Source organism: Mauremys reevesii, linkage group 10 (assembly GCF_016161935.1).
Source record: "Mauremys reevesii isolate NIE-2019 linkage group 10, ASM1616193v1, whole genome shotgun sequence".
Taxonomy (NCBI): Eukaryota; Metazoa; Chordata; order Testudines; family Geoemydidae; genus Mauremys; species Mauremys reevesii.
In genome coordinates, this window is record NC_052632.1 from 46,255,807 (window position 1) to 46,279,008 (window position 23,202).

At 47.3% G+C, this 23,202-nt stretch overlaps 1 protein-coding gene across 3 annotated transcripts in view; it reads left to right on the top strand.

Moving 5' to 3' along the window:
- Positions 1 to 23,202, top strand: part of CCDC33 (coiled-coil domain containing 33) — a 344,384-nt gene that overhangs the window by 145,211 nt on the left and 175,971 nt on the right. For all 3 annotated transcript variants that reach the window (XM_039492199.1, XM_039492200.1, XM_039492201.1), the window contains 3 exons: positions 1,002 to 1,103; positions 7,178 to 7,269; positions 10,154 to 10,274. In XM_039492199.1, coding sequence (XP_039348133.1) covers positions 1,002 to 1,103; positions 7,178 to 7,269; positions 10,154 to 10,274 — 315 coding nt within the window. The remainder of the gene's footprint in view (positions 1 to 1,001; positions 1,104 to 7,177; positions 7,270 to 10,153; positions 10,275 to 23,202) is intronic.

Here is a 23,202-nt window from a genome sequence, read left to right on the forward strand (position 1 = left end):
CTGGGCTAACAAAGATTACTTATTGCAGCAGTGAGAGGACTGTTTGCATCACTGGGGCTGTTATCCCAGCAATCTCTGTTCATCCTGGTGCTGTAATGATGGGGACCGACATAGAGAAAGGCCACATAGTGGTTAGCCTTACTCAGAGCAGGACTAATATACATGATGGTGATGTTGCCTGTGCACTTCTGGGATCATTTGTGAGTGCCTTGTGTACTACAAGGTTGTTAGGGCCACACAGCAACTAGCATGCCAGATAGCTCTGCTGTATATGTGCCCAGAGAGATTACAGTCAATAACCTTGCCCAAGGTCACATAGCTAGTGAGTATCAGAACTGGGGCTGGCACTCAGATGGACTGCACTTGTCTTACACCTTAACCATGAGGTGCCCAGCTCCAGAAAGACTAACCTGGCACAAGTGCTGTTCAGCTATTTTGTGTGAGTTAAAGTTGCATCCTCTGAAATATCAGATATTTACATGGCTGTCCTGTTTTCCTCTCAAATGAGCCTTGTTCCTGTTTTCAGACCCATTGCAGACTTGCAGAAAAATACAACACAGAATAATGTGGGTGCCATGCTTTATTGTTTGAACAACTGGCAGGAAGGTCCCAATTAAGTAAATTGCACAGGTAGTTCTAGGTGGAACTGAGGCCTAGCCTTTACCCCAGCCAAAAATTCACAGCCCCCTCAGCTAATACAAGTATGTTTCCTCTTCCCATCCCCCACCTCCCGCCACCCCCAAGAAGGAGCAGGAAGTCAGTGGCCATTGTGGATGCAGATTATTAAATATTTAAATGCAAAAGCAGAATGATTTATTATATTGATCTTATTGGAAAGGCTCCAGGGGACAGTGAGTTTTAATTATCACTTGCTGCTTTATTGTCAGTTATGGCAGCTCTGTGCCACCACACCGCAGCCCAGACTGTTTATATACACAACACTTCTTGTTTTATAGTCTGGCACTCAGTCCATCCTGTGGTTTTGTCTCCTCCTCAAACAGCCAAGGAAGAAGGACCCCTTGGGGACAAGTCTGTATGCTACAGTTGTTCGTAAAGGCAGCCTCATCCCACGTTATGTTGGAATGAATTACACTGGCTTGGAGGTAAGGTCTGTGCCAGGAAGATAGGAGAGGGATGGATGGTGCTGAGGAGAGGATGCCAGCATGGCCCACAATAGGAGCAAGGTGTCTGTGTGTTAGGAGCAATGAGCAACCTTCATAAGGTATGGTTTAGCTGAATGCCTAAAATCTAAGTTCTCTCCAAACTATCTTTCAATGAGACCTGTTAATAACCACCACAGGTATGACTGACTTTCTAGCTAATATAACAGAGGATAAACATAGGGGAGCCCTCCCGAGGGACCGAGATTTCACAAGGAGAGTTGGCTGCAGTTAGCAGGTGGCCTTCAGCATAGATATCACCATTCTTCCTTTCTCCAGCTGAGCTAGAAATACCTGGCGAACAGGCCTTTCTAAGGACCAGCACAAACCTCACCACCTTCCTCTTCAAGGACCAGGTGCACATCTTCATTCTTGCCTGCTGTGGTATAAACACAGAGTGGCATGTCCCAATATAAAAGCCCTACCAAAACAAAACACTCCTCTGCACACACAGTTCTCCCCTTGGGGAAAGGACTGGGGTGAGTAAACGACACATGACAGATGTGAATCACATCACTTAATACAAGGTGCTCAGATGCTACAGTGATGTGGGTGGTGTAAGAACCTATATAGAATAAAATAGAATTCTGTATTGGTGTCTCTGGTCCTGTCCAGAGCATGGAAGACAAGAGGCACATAACATAAGTAAAAGGCATTTTTAAGGAGTTAACTGAGGTTTTCCTAATGTTGAGTTTAGTTCAGTTTGCGTTTTTGGTCAAAGATTTAGGTTTGATGCTTATTTTATTGGAGCCCTTTAAACCTTACCAAAGGAAACATGGGTATTCCCCAATGGCCCATTTGGAAATCACATCCTTTGACAGTGTTAGGGGTGGAGAAATTGAGCACAGGTCTCCTAAGCACTAGGCTAGTGCCCTAATCACTGGAACACACTTCCACCCTCATAAAAACAAGAACAGCCATACAGGACAGACCAATGGTCCATCTAGCCCAGTATCCGGTCTTCCAACAGTGGCCAATGCCAGGATGCCCAGAGGGAATGAACAGAACAGGCAGTCATCAAGTGATCCATCCCTTGTTGTCCACTCCCAGCTTTTGGCAGTCAGAGTTTAGGGACACCCAGAGCATGGGGTTGCATCCCTGACCATCTTGGCTAATAGCCATTGATGGACCAATCCTCCAGGAACTCCTCTAATTATTTTTTGAAACCCATTCTAGTTTTGGCCTTCACAACATCCGCTGGCAATGAGTTCCACAGGTTGACTGTGTGTTGTGTGAAGTACTTCCTTCTGTTTGTTTAAAACCTGCTGCCTATTAATTTCATTGGGTGACCCCTGGTTCTTTTGTTATGTGAAGGAATAAATAACATTTCATAGAATCCCAGGGTTGGAAGGGACCTCAGGAGGTCATCTAGTCCAACCCCCTGCTCAAAGCAGGACCAAACCCAACTAAATCATCCCAGCCAGGGCTTTGTCAAGCCTGACCTTAAAAACCTCTAAGGAAAGAAGCAGCAAAGAATCCTGTGGCACCTTATAGACTAACAGAAGTTTTGCAGCATGAGCTTTCGTGGGTGAATACCCACTTCTTCGGATGCAAGAAGAAGTGGGTATTCACCCACGAAAGCTCATGCTGCAAAACTTCTGTTAGTCTATAAGGTGCCACAGGATTCTTTGCTGCTTCTACAGAACCAGACTAATACGGCTACCCCTCTGATATCTAAGGAAAGAGATTCCACCACCTTCCTAGGTAACCCATTCCAGTGTTTCACCACCCTACTAGTGAAAAAGTTTTTCCTAATGTCCAACCTAAACCTCCCCCTCTGCAACTTGAGACCATTACTCCTTGTTCTGTCATCTTCTACCACTGAGAACAGTCTAGATCCATCCTCTTTGGAACCCCCTTTCAGGTAGTTGAAAGCAGCTATCAAATCCCCCCTCATTCTTCTCTTCTGCAGGCTAAACAATCCCAGTTCCCTCAGCCTCTCCTCATAAGTCATGTGCTCCAGCCCCCTAATCATTTTTGCTGCCCTCCGCTGGACTCTCTCCAATTTATCCACATCCTCCTTGTAGTGTGGGGCCCAAAACTGGACACAGTACTCCAAATGAGGCCTCACCAGTGCTGAATAGAGGGGAATGATCACATCCCTCGATCTGCTGGAAATGCCCCTACTTATACAACCCAAAATGCCATTAGCCTTCTTGGCAACAAGGGCACACTGACTCATATTCAGCTTTTCATCCACCGTAACCCCTAGGTCCTTTTCTGCAGAACTGCTGCCCAGCCATTTGGTCCCTAGTCTGTAGCAGTGCATGGGATTCTTCCGTCCTAAGTGCAGGACTCTGCACTTGTCCTTGTTGAACTTCATCATATTTCTTTTGGCCCAATCCTCTAATTTGTCTAGGTCCCTCTGTATCCTATCCCTACCCTCCAGCGTATCAACTACTCCTCCCAGTTTAGTGTCATCTGCAAACTTGCTAAGGGTGCAGTCCACACCATCCTCCAGATCGTTAATGAAGATATTGAACAAAACCGGACCCAGCACCGACCCTTGTGGCACTCCACTTGATATCGGCTGCCAACTAGACATGGAACCATTGATCGCTACCCGTTGAGCCTGACCATCTAGTCAGTTTTCTATCCACCTTACCGTCCATTCATCCAGCCCATACTTCTTTAACTTGCTGGAAAGAATACTGTGGGAGACTATCAAAAGCTTTGCTAAAGTCCAGAAATAGCACATCCACTGCTTTCCCCTCATCCACAGAACCGGTTATCTCATCATAGAAGGCAATTAGGTTAGTCAGGCATGACTTGCCCTTGGTGAATCCATGCTGACTGTTCCTGATCACTTTCCCCTCCTTTACGTGGTTCAGAATTGATTCCTTGAGGACCTGTTCCATGATTTTTCCAGGGACTGAGGTGAGACTGACTGGCCTGTAGTTCCCTGGATCTTCCTTCTTCCCTTTTTTAAAGATGGGCACTACATTAGCCTTTTTCCAGTCATCCGGGACCTCCCCCGATTGCCATGATTTTTCAAAGATAATGGCCAATGGCTCTGCAATCTCATCAGCCAACTCCTTTAGCATCCTTATTCACTTTCTATACCCCATTTGTGATTTTTATAGACTCTATCATGTCCCCCCCCTTAGTTGTCTCTTTTTCAAGCTGAAAAATTTCAGTCTTTTAAATCTCTCATACGGAAGCTGTTTCATACCATTAATCATTTTTGTTGCCCTTCTATAAACCTTTGCCAATTCTAATATCTTTTTGAGATGGGATGACTAGAACTGTACGGAGTATTCAAGGTGTGGGTATACCTTGGATTTATATAGTGGCATTATGATATTTTCTGTCTTATTATCTATCCCTTTCCTAATCGTTCCTAACATTCTCTTAGCTTTTTTGACTGCTGCTGCAAATTGAATGGATGTTTTTAGAGAACTATGCACAATGACTCCAATATAGCTTTCTTGAGTTGTAATATCTAATTTAGATCCCCTCATTTTTATGTATAGTTGAAATTATTTTTCCAACACAAATTACTTTGCATTTATCAACTTTGAATTTCATCTGCCATTTTGTTGCCCAGTCATCCAGTTTTGTGAGCTCCCTTTGTAATTCTTCAGTCTGCTTTGGATTTGACTATCTTGAATAATCTTGTATCATCTGCACATTTTGCCACCTCACTGTTTACCCTTTTTCCCAGATCACTATTCAATATGTTGAACAGTACTGGTCCCAGTACAGACCCCTTGAGGACCACACTATTTACTTCACTCATTATCTACTTCAGTTTGTGAAAACTGACCATTTATTCCTACCCTTCGATTCCTATCTTTTAACCAGTTACTGATCCATGAGAGAACCTCTTATCCGATGACTGCTTACTTTAAAGTCTTTGAGGGACCTGGTCAAAGCTTTCTGAAAGTCCAAGTACACTATATCCCCTGGATCACCGTTGTCCACATTTTTTGACACCTTCAAAGAATTCTAATAGTGAGGTATGATTTCCCTTTACAAAAGCCATATTGACTTTTTCCCCCAACAAATTATGTTCATCTATGTATCTGATAATTCTGTTCTTTACTATAGTTTCAAGTAATTTGCCTGGTACAGAAGTCAGGCTTACCAACCTGTAATTTTTCAAGATCCTCTTTGGAGTCCTTTTAAAAAATTGTCACATTAGCTACCCTTCAGTCATGTGGTACAGAAGCTGATTTAAATGATAGGTTACGTATCACAGTTAGTAGTTCCACTGTTTCATATTTGAGTTCCTTCAGAACTCTTGGATGACTGCCATCTCATCCTAGTTACTTATTACCATTTAATTTATCAGTTTGTTAGAAAACCTCCTCTAATGACACCTCACTCTGCATCCGACAAAGTGGGTATTCACCCACAAAAGCTCATGCTCCAATACATCTGTTAGTTTATAAGATGCCACAGGACTCTTTGCCACTCTGGGATAGTTCCTCAGATTTGTCACCTAAACAAAACAAGAAGCAATGGTCTCAAGTTGCAGTGGGGGAGGTGCAGGTTGGATATTAGGAAAAACTATTTCAGTAGGAGGGTGGTGAAGCACTGAAATACCTAGGGAAGTGGTGGAATCTCCATCCTTAGAGGTTTTTAAGGCCCATCTTGACAAAGCCCTGGCTGGGATGATTTAGTTGGAGTTGGTCCTGCTTTGAGTGGGAGGTTGGATTAGATGACCTCCTGAGGTCTCTTCCAACCCTAATCTTCTATGATTCTATAAAAAGAATGGCTCAGGTGTGGGAATCTCCCTCAGCTCCTCTGCAGTGAAGACTGATGCAAAGAATTAATTTAGCTTCTCTGCAACAGCCTTGTCTTCCTTGAGTGCTCCTTTAGCACCTTGATCATCCAGTGGCCTCACTGATTGTTTAGTAGGCTTTCTGCTTCTGATGTATTTAAAAAAATTGCTGTTAGTTTTTGAGTGTTTGGCTAGCTGCTTTTCAAATTAACCTGATCTATTTAGTATAGATTTTTATACTGTGCTGTAGAACCCTGCAGTGGGACTGTTTTTCATGAGTGCTCATATGTCTCCAAATCTATTTCCTTGCCCCTGATGCCTTCTGAGTCTGTTTCTGCTCTTGACTGAGGCTTGTGAGCAGGCCCTCAGTTTCAGGTTCTTCATTCTCTGGCAAGTTCTGACTGAGCAGAGCAGGACATTTCTGGCTGCCCTAAGGGCAGTAGGGAGCAGATAGCAGAGTACACCCGAGCCCAAGCCTGAATGGTTCAGTGTGGGGTTATTTCATCCCCTGGGGTGGGGCTGTCACTGGTACAATGCACCTTGTCCTCAGTCTGCTCCTCAATCTGCTCCGCAGACCTTGTAGGAAGATGCCTGCAGGGAGTTGCCAGGGCATGGCAGCCAGCAGCTGAGTTGCTGGCTGAACTGGGTGCTCGTGAAAGTGATGTGCCATTATAAGAGCCATGTAGAGCGTGGGTGGGTGCTGGGCAGGCTTCCCACCCACTACTCTGCCTGTGCCCCTCAACCCAGCCCTGCTGTTACATTCCTGTCCAGCTCAGCCCATGTGTGCCCATCCTGCCCTGTAGCACCCCCTGCTGTTCCAGTGCTGGGCCCTGCATGCAGCAATGCTGAGGCACTGCAAGCCAGTGAAATCATAATTCTAAAATCAGGACAGGATAGCCTCTTGCCATGAAAGTGCTCATGATGTCACAATACTATCTTTATCACTTCACTGTGCACTCAGCTAGGACAGAGATGGGCAGAGAGGCTTGGAAAAAGAGAGCAGCTCAGAGCTGCCAGTGGGAATCTAAGAAGCTATTCTCATTCATTTCACAGTTTATACCTGCCAAAAAGAGCTTTCTCCAGCCCCACCTTGTTGAGCATGATGTAGCACAATTCCCAAGAGATGGCTGAGCTTTGTCCCCTTTGAGCTGTAGCAGGATCAGTCTGCTCCTCTGTGCTAGGCTGGCTGCATTATTGTGTTCCTAGGCTGCACCCTCGTCCCTCTGCCAAGATGGTGCCATGCCTGCTCACTGTTGCTTGGTATTAACCTTGCTCTTTCCTTGGCTTTTAGGTTTTCCTCCAGGGAATGAAGAATCCTCTAGCAGATCCCCAAGGTCCTATCATAGCCATTGCCAGAGTGGTGAACAACTTTAATGCATACAGGTGAGTAGGGGACAAGGGGCACCCTGCCAGTCATACAGGAACAAAGAGGCTGAGCAGCTGTGAGCATGGGCACAAGAACATATTTCAGAGGTGTGCTGGAAGTGTCAGGATATGTATTGTATGCACTCTACTGGGGGTAGCCAGGGTTTGAATGGAAGCAGCAGGATTTTAAAGCACAGTTCTAGCCATAGGCGGCAGGTTTGTATAATTTTTGGTGGTGCCCAAAATGGTGGTGTCCCCTCCCATCCCCCGCTCCCACCCTGTAAGCTGATATAAAATGAAGCTACAACATGTCAGCACCACAAGATTGCAAGGGTCAATTAAAAGTGGAAAGTCAGAAGCAGCACTTGCCTGCTTCAATATACAGTATTATATTTTGTTGCACCTGTTGTGACAAAGTGAGAATGTTCTTAATGTTTTCTCTGAGGCACCCACACAGTTTCCCCTGCAAGGTGCCAACTGAAGGTGTTGGGGACAAAGATCAGGTGGCCTCTTGTCCAGAAGAGACACAAAGGCCAGAGGAGGGAGTGTCAGTTTGGAGCTGGCTGGGGAAATGGGGAGAGGCCCAGAACTTGGGTCTGGGCTCCCCACCCTCCAAGATGGACCTTACTGAGGGGTCCTGTTTTCTGTATCTACAAGCTCTGTTTTAGACTGTGTTCCTGTCGTCTAATAAACCTTCTGTTTTACCAGCTGGCTGAGACTCATGTCTGACTGCAGATTTGAGGTGCAGGGACCTCTGGTTGCCCCAGGACTTGCCTGGGCAGACTCGCTGAGAAAGCACATGGTGTGGAAGGGCATGCTGAATGCTCTGGGGTCAGACCCAGGAAGGTGTAAACTTCTTGCCCTGGAGACAGTATGCTCAGAGAGGAGGCTCCCCCAAGTCCTGACTGGCTTTGTATGGAGTTGTTCCAAAGCATCCCAGCATCCCCTTCCACACCATGTGCTTCCTGGAAGTCCACACAGGCACTGACACTCTCTTCTCTGGCCTTTGTCTCTTTTCCAGGCATTAAGAGGCCACCTGATCTTTGTTCTCCAACACCTTCAGTTGGCACCTTGTAGGAGAGTGGCCCAGGCCATCAGTTGCTCGGAGACAGGATTTTGGCCATTCTCTGTGCAGACGGCATCACACTGGCACTCTAGGGCACTCCAACAATCACACACCCTTATCCCACCATCTAGATCCTTGAGAAATGCGTAGGGGAAACTGAGGCACCCACACAGTATTCAGAGAAAACATTAAGAACATTCCCACTTTGTAACACCTGTATATAACTAGTCATATACTTTAAAGGATGTAAAATACACAAGTATTGTGCTAAACACGATACTCCAAACTGACCACTAAATTGAAGTTGCACATTTTTCCCCTCAAGTGAGGGCTCTGGGGTGGGGCTGGGGATGAGGGGTTCACAGTGCAGGAGGGTGCTCAGGGTTGGGGTGTTGGGGGTGCAGGCTTTGGCTGGGGCAGGGCTGAGGATAAGGAACTTGGGATGCAGACAGGCTGCCCCAGGGTTAGGGCCAGAGAGGACTCTTGTCTCCTCCCCCCCCCCTTACTGGCAGCAGCAAGCTCCAGGGGAGGGACCCCTCTCCTCCCTCCCCCACAGCATGCACACTCTGCCCCACGGTCACTGCACATGCTCCTAGGGACTCTCTCAGGTCCAGAAAGCCCACTCGCCTCCCCTATGGTGGGTACTGGGGTGGAGGGGGGGGTGTTTGCCATCACATGTGGCCTCCCCTGCTGCTGCCCTTCACCATAGCCTCACTGAGGATGGGGGATGGGACTGCCCCTTGCCTAGCATGGGGCAGGAGTGGGGACTGCAGGGTGGGTGCTGGGGAGCAGGGGGGACTGCCATCACATGTGGCTTCCTTCCTCCCCTGCTGCCCCTCACCTTTGTCTCACTGGGGATAGGGCTGCCCCTTGCCCAGCATTGGGCAGGAGTGTGGGGCTGCAGGGGGAAGGGGTTGATCACAGGGTCAAACCTCACCTCACCTGAGCAGCTGCTGAGGCTTTGGGAGGTCCACCCCAGATGTCCATCTCCTGGCTGGAAGTCCCTTTGGCGTCTCCTCCAGGTGGGTGCTGGGGGGCAGGAGAGAGAGCTCCCAAGCACATGTGCCTCTTCTCCCCTTCTCTCTCCCTCTTCCCCTCCCCCAGTGCTCTAAGAGGCTGCTGGCTGCTGATCTCTCTAGCCTTAGGCAGCAGACAGCACAAGCAAGGGAGAGAGGCACCGGCTGTTTGTTTGTTTTTTTTTGTTTTTGTTTTTTATTTTCAGGCATGGAAGCTCCGAGGCAGGGGGGATGATGCGCTGAGGGGGCAGGGCCCGCTCCAGGCAGGGCCAGGGGAGAAACCCAGCTCCAAATATTGGTGGAGCACAGCCCCCAGCCTTGAATATTCCTGGTGCTTGAACACCTTAAGCCCATATAACCTGCCGCCCCTGATTTTGACTATGAAAATATCTGCAAAGGTGTCACATTTTATTGCCTTTCCACATGTTAAGGTAATAATTGGAGATATACCAATCTCCTAGAATTGGAAGGGACCTTGAAAGGTCATTGAGTCCAGCCCCCTGCCTTCACTAGCAGGACCAATTTTTGCCCCAGATCCCTAAGTGGCCCCCTCAAGGATTGAACTCACAACCCTGGGTTTAGCAGGCCAATGCTCAAACCACTGAGCTATCCCTCCCCCCATGCACTCCATTCACAAGTAACACCCTGCCAAGAAAGCACTGCCTCACTTCTATGCTAGGCACACCTATTATGTGCCAGAGTATAGCAGAGTCCACTAGTCCATGTCCATTCTTTGTGGATAAACAGAGGGATACAGAGCAGTCACCTACTATCTTTAAATGTCTCACAGAATACCTGACCACTCTCTCTCCCATCACAGAAAAGCCATGAAGATGCGGCCCTCTACCTCTCCTGCGGTTGATTTAACCACTGTCATGTTTCCAGACCCCTCCATGGTGGCATTCGATGTTCTCCGAGTCACCAACCAAGGATATCCCCAGGTAGGGAGGCAATGTGTCTTTAAGCATTCCTGCTCCTGCCAGAATGGAGAAGGGAGCCATGTGCTGCAGCACTAAAGATACGACATGGATTGTCTCACAGTGAGGATGCTGCTTGGAGATTAGAAATGGAATCAGTGCTAGTAAAGCATTTGTTCCTCTCTTTTTCCTTGTCTCCCTCTGTCCCCAGACTTTTTACTGCACTGCAACCTAATTCCTGCATCTCCCCTTGACTGAGCCTTGTCTGGCAGGAGCTGGAATTAAGGCCTGGCTGGAGGGTATGTATATGTATTGCAGCCCTCCTTGCCAGATGTCTAAATACATCTATTTAACAGCATTAATCATACAAGAAAGAAAACCAAAACTTTCGTCTGTATCTTCCTTCCCCTTTCCCAAATTATTATTAGTTTCTAGCTGCTGAGTTTTGGCCACCAAAAATACATGGCCAGATTTTAGGCAGATCTCACTCTTTGAGTCCATCTGCTGAACCCTTTAGACAATCTGCTCATCAGCATCACAGTGGGAACTACTGGGGACTAAGCAGTGGTGAAAGTGTGGCCCTTATTATGATGCCTAAGTGGGAGTCCAGGCCCAGGCATTTTGGCTGTTTGCCCAGGGATGAATTTCATCTAAAGCAAGTTTCACATGCAAAAGGGGGCTTTTGCACAAGGCTTCACAGATTCAAGCCAAGGACAATACGTGATGATTTCTGCTGCTAAAAAAAAACTGGTGTTTGTGGAGGGAAATTGTCAGCAACTTTGCTGACAGCTCCAACATTACCTTTCTTACCAGTGGCTCATTACTGAGCGCCACGGGGGGGCACTTGCCTGCACTGAGTAACCACATGATCTTGTCACTGTTGTCCTTCTTCTTCCCCCCTGATCCTCCCCTGAGAACCTGTTACCCCACTGATCATGTCTAAAATTAGAGCATAAGCTATCAGGCAAGGAGCTTGTCCTTCTGTTTGTTCTGTACAGCGCCCAGTGTACCTCACTGAGGTACACAAATGTAATCCTTACTCCTAGCTGGTGCCAAGGAAATGTTTCTTTTTGGATTGGAATATTTCATCAGGGGAATGGGTGGTACCTGTCTTTGGTTTCTATGGGAACACCAATGAGATGGGGCTCTAGTCATGGATGTTGGGACATTTTGTGCCAAGCTCTGACCATGGACATAGGCATGACCCAATGGGAACTGCTGTGCCCAGGAGTCCAATACACCTTGACCTGCGCTGAAGAGATGTTGTAGAACTAACCACTCATGGTACATTTATACAGCAAGCGGGATCCCCTAGCAATGAGCCTCAGAGCTCATGTCTACAGACTCAGGTTCACAGGGCTTGCACTAAAAATAGCTTTGTAGATGTTTGTGCTTGGGCTGTGAAGCCAAGGGCAGGGGGTTGGGCTTCACAGCCCAAGATCCAGCCCAAACCCCTACAAAGCTATTTTTAGTGCAGTAATTTAAGCTCAAGTCACTAGACCTGGGCTTGAGATTTGCTGTTGTGGGATCCTCCTTGCTGTATAGACAAACGCTAAGTTACCCACTGGATATTTGATGTGCCGCCATCAAATTGCTCCTGCATGATCCTACACCTCTTTAGAGTCCGTCAGCAGTGTGTTAAAAGACTCACATCTAAAGCCTGCATGGCAATGGGACTTAAGGAGTTAATCTAGGGGCATGTATGGAAAATATGCATCCAGCAACATTATGACATGAAGAGCTAACATTTCAAACACGGCTGAGAATGTTCTAAAGAACAGATACCACATGTATTACAACACACAGACGGCAACATCTTTCTTTCTTATTGAATTTTCTTTGTATTTACTCCTCAGCGTGTTCTAAGACACACTGTATCAACACATTCAGGGAGAATATAAATAAAATATTACTTAAGGGAACCAACAGCATGCTAAATACCCACTAGGCTATGGGCTATCCAAAAAATCACTAATGCATTTAATTCATTAAAAATGATTTTCCACAGAATTTTAAAGTAAATTTCCTGCTGGTGAAAGGGGCTGGTTTTGGAGCCCTGGAGACTGATGGCCTCTGTTTATCCAGAGAATAGGTCCAGCTCGGGCAGAAGAAGGAAGCATGGTCTAGTGATGAGGGTCTAGTAATCTGGGTATTGGGAGATCTGTATTCAGTTCCTTGCTCTGCACTGACTCCCTGTGTGACCTCAGAAAGTCACTCAGGCCCAGATCCTCAGGGATTTAGCTGCCTAACTTTGAGGATCTGGGCCTGAGTTTCTCTGTCTCAATACCATATCTGCAAAATGGGGATACTAGCACTAGCATACTTCACAGGGTGTTGGCAGGTGCTCAGATACAATGGAAATGGGAGCCAGAGGAGATAAGATAGAAATAGGTGGGCAGTTTTAAGGGGATAAGTCTGGTGTAGCTGGAGGAGCAAACAAAACTCCCCAGCCAGAGCAGTGTCTCTTCTTTCCCTTTCTACATTCAAGAGGCAGTCAAAAATTATTTTCTTCAGATTTGTATAAACCAATAAATATCCTCTGGGTGTGAACTGATGAGACTTGAGCATTAGCCCAAGGGAGACCCAAGTTCTGTAATTCTCTGGAGAAGGTGGCTGATGATGGAAGTACTGACTGGCATTCAGTGGTGGGTAGTTCCAGTGGCTACCAAAAGGCAGGGGTGCCCAAATACAATAGCATAAATGATTCACTCAACCATCTCCTGGACAAACTCCCTTCCTGCCTTTGCTTCTCTTCAGACCTTCCTCTTGTCTTCACGCTGCTGTTTCCTGGAAGACCTTCCTAGAACCTTGAAACAGGCTGAGGGGGATGAGAGAGAAAAGCCATTCTCCCTTCTAGCAAACTTTGCTCACTGGGGCCTGTCTTAGAGGAGAGAGCCATTATGGCTTCCTTCTACTCAGCAATGCAAAGGGTCAGAAAAGGGGAGAGAATCTGCCCCGATAGGGGATTATGAACGGGTAACCACAAGTATTCACACCAGTCAGGTTATTCTAGGACAGAGGTTCTCAAACGGTGGTCCCCGAGCTCCATTCAGGTGGGCCGCAGATAGTTCCCTCTAAGGTGCATTACTGGGCGGCTGCAAACAAGAGAATGAAGGCCACCGACTGAATTAGTGTAGCCGTGTGGGTGTGGCTCCACTAATTAGGTGCCTGGACCCTAGAGAAGATGCACATATAAGGTGAGGTGGTGGCCTTGGGAGGAATAGGTTGCAGGTGGGAGGGGGGCAGTGGGGTGAGAAGAGGGGTCGGGGGAATTTGGGACATGCAGGGCTGCAGTGGCCAGAGAAAGAGATGACTTTCCCCAGCTCCAGGGTTGTGGCTGTGGGGAGAGACAGCCCTCCTTCCCAGCCCCAGCATGGAGGCTGCTGCAGTGAGGGAGGGAGAGAGAGACACCCCACCCCCTCCTTCTCAGCCCCAGGGCTGCCATGACAGGTTAGAAAGGTAGCATTAGAAAGGTAGCATTAGAAAGGTAAGACTACTGATATTAAAATATGAGTTGTGCTTTTATCTGTAGAACAAAAAAGTTAGTTCTTATGTTTTTTATATAGCGCTTTTATCCAAAGCGCTTTACAATAGTTAGCTAATGGTACAAACAACATTTTGAAAGATCATTAAGTGATCTGCTGAGACTCTTAGCAATTTTCAAGTGGTCCACGAAAAAAAAGTTTGAAAACCACTGTAGGAGTTAGGCTTATAATGCCTCTCTTCGCCCCCCTGGATCCCACGGGCCAACACTTGAGCAAAAGAAGTAACTCCATTCACTGATAGCAGTAGTGGTTCAATCACCAACCTGCTCTGTGACCTTGGGCAAGGCCTTACTCTGCCCTGTACCTCAGTTCACCACCTCTGAGACGGGGATAATCCTTCCCTCCTCACAGGAGGGCTATGAGGATAATAACACTGATCTACAATTTTTGAGAAGTCATCTGCTTCAGAGATAAAATGTGCTATTTATTATGTATTTTGATGTGCGGAATTCAAATATGACAATTAAAACAACTGGCTACTGTTTCTAAGTTATTTAAGTTTTTACATTTTATGTCTATGTATATTGTGTAGATAGAGGTTTTTAATCATAAATTGTAAACCTAGGTCTTTTCATGTGTTTATGGTTGCTTTACATGATGATATTTCACCTGTCCTGTTTATGTAACACTTTAAAAATCAGCAAAAGGGTTGTATAACTAAAATTTATTATGAGACAAAAGGCAAAAAACTATGTACATAGTTTAGTCCTATTCAGTGTCTACTCGGCGCTTCTTGGCTTGTCTCTTGTATTCATTAAATGGAGCATCTCTTGTCACTGTCCAGCAATAGTCTGCAAGCAGGGGCGGCTCTAGAAATCCGGCTGCCCCAAGCAGCGCGGAGCGCTGCGCCGCCCTTCCCCTGTCCCGCGGCCTGCGGGAGCTCAACCGGAGCCGCGGGAAGACGGGACCCGCCACAGCCATGCCTGCGGCAGGTCCGCTCATCCCGGGCTCCGGTGGACCTGCCGCAGGCATGCCGGCGGGAGCTCCACCGGAGCCAAATGCTGCCCCCCCGGGAAACGGCCGCCCCAAGCGCCTGCTTGGCGCGCTGGTGTCTAGAGCCGCCCCTGTCTGCAAGCATTGATGGGCTCCATTTGCCCTGATAGCGTTTCTCCATTGTTGCAATGTCCTGGTGAAATCGCTCGCCGTGCTCATCGCTCACTGCTCCGCAGTTCGGTGGAAAAAAATCTATAGTGACATGTTGCAGCCAAGGCTTTTGTATGCCTTGAGGAGGTTTTCCACCAACAACCTGTAGTTGTCTGCCTTGTTATTTCCGAGAAAATTTATTGCCACTAACTGGAAGGCTTTCCATGCAGTCTTTTCCTTGCCATGCAGTGCATGGTCAAATGCATCATCTCAAAGAAGTTCACGAATCTGAGGACCAACAAAGACACCTTCCTTTATATTAGCTTCACTTAACCTTGGAAATTTTCCACAGAGGTACTTGAAAGCTGATTGTGTTTTGTCAATGGCCTTGACAAAGTTCTTCATCAGACCCAGCTTGATGTGTAAGGGTGGTAACAAAATCTTCCTTGATTCAACAAGTGGTGGATGCTGAACACTTTTCCTCCCAGGCTCCAATGACTGTCAGAGTGGCCAATCTTTCTTGATGTAGTGGGAATCTCTTGCATGACTATCCCATTTGCAGAGAAAACTGCAGTACTTTGTGTATCCAGTCTGCAGACCAAGCAAGAGAGCAACAACCTTCAAATTGCCACAAAGCTACCACTGATATTGGTCATAGTTTATGCACCTCAAAAGTTGTTTCATGTTGTCATAGGTTTTCTTCATATGGACTGCATGACCAACTGGAATTGATGGCAAAACATTGCCATTATGCAGTAAAACAGCTTTAAGACTCGTCTTCAATGAACAGTCTCCATTCATCTGGATCGTGAACAATGTTGAGGGCTGCCATCACACCATCAATGTTGTTGCAGGCTACAAGATCACCTTCCATGAAGAAGAATGGGACAAGATCCTTTTGACAGTCACAGAACATGGAAACCCTAACATCACCTGCCAGGAGATTTCACTGCTGTAGTCTGGAGCCCAACAGCTCTGCCTTACTCTCGGGTAGTTCCAAATCCCTGACAAGGTCATTCAGTTGACCTTGTGTTATGAGGTGTGGTTCAGAGGAGGAGAATGGGAGAAAATGTGGGTCCTGTGACATTGATGGTTCAGGACCAGAAGTTTCATCCTCTTCCTCGTCTGACTTAAGTGAGTGAGTCTGGTGCATCAGGAACCGGCAGTCCTTCTCCGTGGGGTACTGGGCGTATAGCTGATGGAATGTTTGGATAATGCACAGTCCACTTTTTTTCTTTTTTGACACACCTTTCCAAACTGGAGGCACCATGCAGAACTAACAATTGCTGGTATGATCTGTTGGCTCTCTCCAAATCATTGGCACTGCAAAAGGCATAGATTTCCTTTTCCTGTTCAACCACTGGCGAAGATTTGTTGCACAACTGTTGCAGCATGTGTGGGGCCCACCTCTTGTCCTGATCTCCAATTTTGCAGCCAAAAGAAGGTGATAGGCTTTCTTAACCATAGTGGTTATACTGCGCTTTTGTGATGCAAAAGTCACTTCACCTCATAGAATCTCAGGGTTGGAAGGGACCTCAGGAGGTCATCTAGTCCAACCCCCTGCTCAAAGCAGGACCAAACCCAACTAAATCATCCCAGCCAGGGCTTTGTCAAGCCTGACCTTAAAAACCTCTAAGGAAGGAGATTCCACCACCTCCCTAGGTAACCCATTCCAGTTCTTCACCACCCTACTAGTGAAAGTTTTTCCTAATGTCCAACCTAAACCTCCCCCTCTGCAACTTGAGACCATTACTCCTTGTTCTGTCATCTACCACTGAGAACAGTCTAGATCCATCCTCTTTGGAACCCCCTTTCAGGTAGTTGAAAGCAGCTATCAAATCCCCCCTCATTCTTCTCTTCTGCAGGCTAAACAATCCCAGTTCCCTCAGCCTCTCCTCATAAGTCATGTGCTCCAGCCCCCTAATCATTTTTGTTGCCCTCCACTGGACTCTCTCCAATTTATCCACATCCTTCTTGTAGTGTGGGGCCCAAAACTGGACACAGTACTCCAAATGAGGCCTCACCAGTGCTGAATAGAGGGGAATGATCACATCCCTCGATCTGCTGGAAATGCCCCTACTTACACAACCCAAAATGCCATTAGCCTTCTTGGCAACAAGGGCACACTGACTCATATTCAGCTTTTCATCCACCGTAACCCCTAGGTCCTCTTCTGCAGAACTGCTGCCCAGCCATTCGGTCCCCAGTCTGTAGCAGTGCATGGGATTCTTCCATCCTAAGTGCAGGACTCTGCACTTGTCCTTGTTGAACCTCATCATATTTCTTTTGGCCCAATCCTCTAATTTGTCTAGGTCCCTCTGTATCCTATCCCTACCCTCCAGTGTATCAACCACTCCTCCCAGTTTAGTGTCATCTGCAAACTTGCTAAGGGTGCAGTCCACACCATCCTCCAGATCGTTAATGAAGATATTGAACAAAACCGGCCCCAGCACCGACCCTTGTGGCACTCCACTTGATACCGGCTGCCAACTAGACATTGAACCATTGATCACTACCCGTTGAGCCCGACCATCTAGCCAGTTTTCTATCCACCTTACCGTCCATTCATCCAGCCCATACTATAACTTGCTGGCAAGAATACTGTGGGAGACTGTATGAAAAGCTTTGCTAAAGTCAAGAAATAGCACATCCACTGCTTTCCCCTCATCCACAGAGCCGGTTATCTCATCATAGAAGGCAATTAGGTTAGTCAGGCATGACTTGTCCTTGGTGAATCCATGCTGACTGTTCCTGATCACTTTCCCCTCCTTTACGTGGTTCAGAATTGATTCCTTGAGGACCTGTTCCATGATTTTTCCAGGGACTGAGGTGAGACTGACTGGCCTGTAGTTCCCTGGATCTTCCTTCTTCCCTTTTTTAAAGATGGGCACTACATTAGCTTTTTTCCAGTCATCCGGGACCTCCCCCGATCGCCATGATTTTTCAAAGATAATGGCCAATGGCTCTGCGATCTCATCGGCCAACTCCTTTAGCACCCTCGGATGCAGCGCATCCGGCCCCATGGACTTGTGCTCGTCCAGCTTTTCTAAATAGTTCCGAACTACTTCTTTCTCCAGGGAGAGCTGGTCACCTCCTCCCCATACTGCGCTGCAGAGTGCAGCTGTCTGGGAGCTGACCTTGTCTGTGAAGACAGAGGCAAAAAAAGCATTGAGTACACTAGCTTTCTCCACATCCTCTGTCACTAGGTTCCCTCCCTCATTCAGCAAGGGGCCCACACTTTCCTTGACTTTCTTCCTGTTGCTAACATACCTGAAGAAACCCTTCTTGTTACTCCTAACATCTCTGGCTAGCTGCAACTCCAAGCGTGATTTGGCCTTCCTAATTTCACTCCTGCATGCCTGAGCAATACTTTTATACTCCTCCCTGGTTATTTGTCCAATCTTCCACTTCCTGTAAGCTCTTTTTTTGTGTGTGTTTTAAGACAAGCAAGGATTTCACTGTTAAGCCAAGCTGGTCGCCTGCCATATTTACTTTTTCTTCCTACACATCGGGATGGTTTGTTCTTGCAACCTCAATAAGGATTCTTTACAATACAGCCAGCTTTCCTCGACTCCTTTCCCCATCATGTTATTCTCCCAGGGGATCTTGCCCATCAGTTCCCTGAGGGAGTCAGTCTGCTTTTCTGAAGTCCAGGGTTTCTGTTCTACTGCTCTCCTTTCTTCTTTGTGTCAGGATCCTGAACTCGACCATCACATGGTCACTGCCTCCCAGGTTCCCATCCACTATTGCTTCCTCTACTATTTCTTCCCTGTTTGTGAGCAGCAGGTGAAGAAGAGCTTTTCCCTTAGTTAGTTCCTCCAGCACTTGCACCAGGAAATTGTCCCCTACTCTTTCCAGAAACTTCCTGGATTGTCTGTGCACCGCTGTATTGCTCTCCCAGCAGATATCGGGGTGATTAAAGTCACCCATGAGAACCAGGGCCTGTGATCTAGCAACTTCTGTTAGTGGCTGGAAGAAAGCCTCGTCCACCTCATCCCCCCCTGGTCTGGTGGTCTGTAGCAGACTCCCACCACGACATTACCCTTGTTGTTCATACTTCTAAATTTAATCCAGAGACTCTCAGGTTTTTCTGCAGTTTCATACTGGAGCTCTGAGCAGTCATACTGCTCTTACATACAACGCAACTCCCCCATCTTTTCTGCCCTGCCTATCCTTCCTGAACAGTTTATATCTATCCATGACAGTACTCCAATCATGTGAGTTATCCCACCAAGTCTCTGTTATTCCAATTACATCATAATTCCATGACTGTGCCAGGACTTCTAGTTCTCCCTGCTTGTTCCCCAGGCTTCTTGCATTTGTGTATAGGCATCTAAGATAACACCCTGATCGTCCTGCTGTCCCAGTATGGGGCTGGAGCCCTCCCCTCTTGCACTCACCTACTTGTGCTTTCTCCCAATATCCCACTTACCTCGGGGCTTTGGTCTCCTTCCCCCAGTGAACCTAGTTTAAAGCCCTCCTCACTACGTTAGCCAGCCTGCTTTCAAAGATGCTCTTCCCTCTCTTCGTGAGGTGGAGCCCGTCTCTGCCTAGCAATCCTTCTTGGAAGACCATCCCATGGTCAAAGAATCCAAACCCTTCTCTCTGACACCATCTGCGTAGCCATTTGTTGATTTCCACGATTCGACAGTCTCTACCCTGGCCTTTTCCTGCCACAGGGAGGATAGACGAGAACACCGCTTGTGCCTCAAACTCCTTTATCCTTCTTCCCAGAGCCACGTAGTCTGCAGTGATAGGCTCGAGGTCATTCTTGGCAGTATCATTGGTGCCCACGTGGAGAAGCAGGAAGGGGTAGCGATCCGAGGGCTTGATGAGTCTCAGCAGTCTCTCCATCACATCGTGAATCCTAGCCCCTGGGAAGCAGCACACCTCTCAGTTTTCCCGGTCAGGGCGGCAGCTAGATGACTCAGTCCCCCTGAGGAGAGTCCCCGACCACCCTCCTCCTCCTCCTCCTCCTCCTCCTCCTCCTCTTGGGAGTGGTGGTCGTGGAACCCCCATCCCTAGGATGGCGCATCTCATGCCTTCCAATCAGTGGAGTCTCCTTCTGCTCTGTTCCCTCAGATGTATCATCCACTCCACCCTCTGCACTAGTACCTGCGGAGAGAACATGAAAACGGTTGCGCACCTGCATCTGTGTTACTGGTACATGGACGTTTCTGGTATTCTTTCCTCTTCTGGAAGTCACATGCCACCAATTATCCTCGCTGGCCTTCTGTCCCCGCTGTGTAGCCTGCTCTGAATCTTCAGAACATTGTGCCCGCTGAAGCTGATCCTGATATCTATCCAGGAAATCCTCATGTTCTTTTATGGAACACAGGGTTCATATTCATTTCTCCAGACCTTGAATCTTCCAGTATGGAGATCAGCTTGCACTTTGTACAGACAAAGTCACTTCTAGCCTGTGGCAGGAAGATGAACATGGCGCATCCTGCGCAGGTCACAACAGCGGATCGCTCAGCATCCATAGGCTCTTCCTTCTAAGAGCTTCCTTACCTGTGGCAGACGCTACTCAGAGAAACCTGTGAGGGGGGGGGGCTCAGTAGGCTCTCTCCAGGCGAACTCCCAGGCAAACTCCTTCTGTTTGCCTCTCTGCTGTTCGCTGCTCAGCTGGTTTGCAGCTGACTGCCTTTTTATAACAGTCAGGCCCAGCTGGAACAAAGCACTCCCAGGTCAGACTGGTCAAACAAGCAATCAAGCACAAATATAGCAGAAGTTATTTGCACTGTTCACACAAGCACGAGGCATCTCTGCTCACTTTGGCTAAACAGAAATGTGTCCCTTTGCAAAATCAAACACTGACAAATAAGAGCACGACACTGTATGATTTCTCGATATAGGACAATTTGTTCAGCAGAGTGATGTAAGCTTTGTTATGATTGCATCATCCATGACTTCTAGGAATAACATGATGCAATTCATATCATGTATGACGCAATACCAGCTTCAGATTGCATCACTCCTTGTTTTGCCTAAAAAGCAAGTACTGTCCAAACCCAGTCATAGATTTATTCATAGATCCGATCAAAGATGTATTTTAGTAATTTCTGGTTTAAATTGAGATCCCTTCCCTTTATAACTCACTTATCCTCCACCATTCCCAAGTCAAGGATCATATATAGTGACCCAATAGCATATCTTGAAAACTAGAGCCAATCAACAATTTTAAGCATCATTATTTTTCTCGGTGACCCAGAATTAGTAAAGTTTGACTACATTTATTTCATAAGCATTTTGGCTGTAGAGCAGTGTAATGGGTGTGAGGTGCTCAGCTCCTACAGTGAGAGCCCTATAGTACCTAGATAGACTGGTTCACCAGCTCTGACTCATCACATAGGACCTTTTAGATAAAGCTTAAGCCTAGAACTGGTCAGAAACATTTTGATGAAACATTTTCTCCATTGGAATCTGCTGATTCATTAAAATGGAAATGTTCCAGAGAAATAGGCTAAGTTCAGTGGGATTCTGAGAGAAATCAGCCAGGCTTCTGATGGATGTCAGCCTGCTTTCCTGTCCTGCTCCTCAACAGCTGGCCTGGGCTTCCAGTGTCCCTGGCTCTGGAGTAGCCCACCGGGCAAATGGCCCAAGAGCCAGGGCTCCCAGGCTCCTCACTTCTTGCCTGGCTCCCACACTCTCCAGCTCTCTCTCACCCCCCATTTCCCTTGTGGTCTGTCAGGGCTCTCACAGAGAATTTTGAGTGTTTTATGTTTGTTAAAATGGAAACAAAACCCAATTTTGGAATCTCGCAATCCTTACAAACCAGGATGACCTTTCTCCACCCAGTGCTACACAAGGCACTTTGCTCCTAGCTGGAGGTCTGGCTCTTGCTGACTTCCTCTCTTCCGCCATGAGATCCTCTCAAGGGGATGGAGTCACAAAATTCTTCCTTCTCATGGAGGAAGTGGAGTTAGGGTCTGTCTACACTGCAGTGAAACACCCATGGCTGGTCCATGTCAGCTGGCTTGAGCTTGTGAAGCTATAAAATTGCAGTGTTGTTGTTCAGGCTTAGGCTGTGGCCTGGGCTCTGGGACCCTCCCTCTTTGCAAGGTCCCTGAGCTCAGGTTCCAGCCTGAGCCCAAACACCAACACTGCAATTTTACAGCCCCACAGGCCCATAAGCCCAAGTCAGCTGACATGAGCCTGCTGCAGGTGTTCCATTACAGAGTAGACATACCCTTAGAGCCACCAACGCGCTTATTAAAGGACTGGTCCTTCTTATGCTTTGCTGCTTTGATCCTCAGTGGTGACTTGGAGACTGTGTTCATTTCGAGTGCAATCAGTGTCAGGGATAGAATTGACAGGACTCAGGAGCCTGTCTTGAGGAAATGCTTGTGAGTTTGCTGTACTTTACTACAGGCAGCAGTGAGAGGAATGGGTGGGGAATAGGTGGGGGAAGGGCAGTGAAGATCCCTTAGTCAGTCATATCTGTCAGCTGTGGTCTTGCTCTTAGCAATCAAATTATAAAATGAATCCACAAAGGGAATTCCCCCCTTTTCCTTTAATCAGACTTTATATATCTTTCCATCACCTGAGTGCCCAAGCAGGGCATGAGTTAAAGCACAGGGCTGTAAATACGCATGCAATGAGAGGTCATGTAGGTGGCACTTTGCTTGGCAGTTTACTAGGGCACTAATCAAGGCTAAATCTGAAATGATGCCCATACAGCTCTCCCATGAGTAACAGCCACATCTCCTGAGCAGACAGTCATTGCCAACTGGGTGGGTATCTTTGGGATATCCACTGACAGGAGCCTGAGTGAAACCTGTCAAACTCATTTCACTTGGGAGCTAGGCTCTGGGGTGCCAGCCCCCTTTCTGTTATGATTGGAATGATACATCTACATCTCATTCCAGACTGTGCCCCTAACCACTATCTCTTTGTGGTAGCTTTGGCAGAGCCTTCTCTTTGGTGCATGCTGGCCCAGCTTCACACTGCTTCAGCTCATGAACTACTGCCTGATCCCACCAGCCAGGTGCTCAAACTTCAGCCTAGCTAGGGAACCTCAGCAAGCCCTTTGATGTTCTTGGCCTGTGCCTTAGGATTGTAATGCATTTCCTGGCTCCAGATTTGAGTACGGTTCCTCTGGTAGCTTAGACCTTTCAGCAGACTCAGTTCTTAGACTGGGGTGCTTCCGCCTCCTGCTGAATCATGGTATAAACAATAGCCTGTCATCTTCTGCGCTGATGGCAAAACCTAGTCTTCTCTAGCTGCAGTCAGCTTCCTTGAGAACAGCTTAACACTGTCCACAGCCACTGCCTTATTCTAGCTTTCACCACCCCAAAGTAAACAGGAGGGACTCAAGCCAC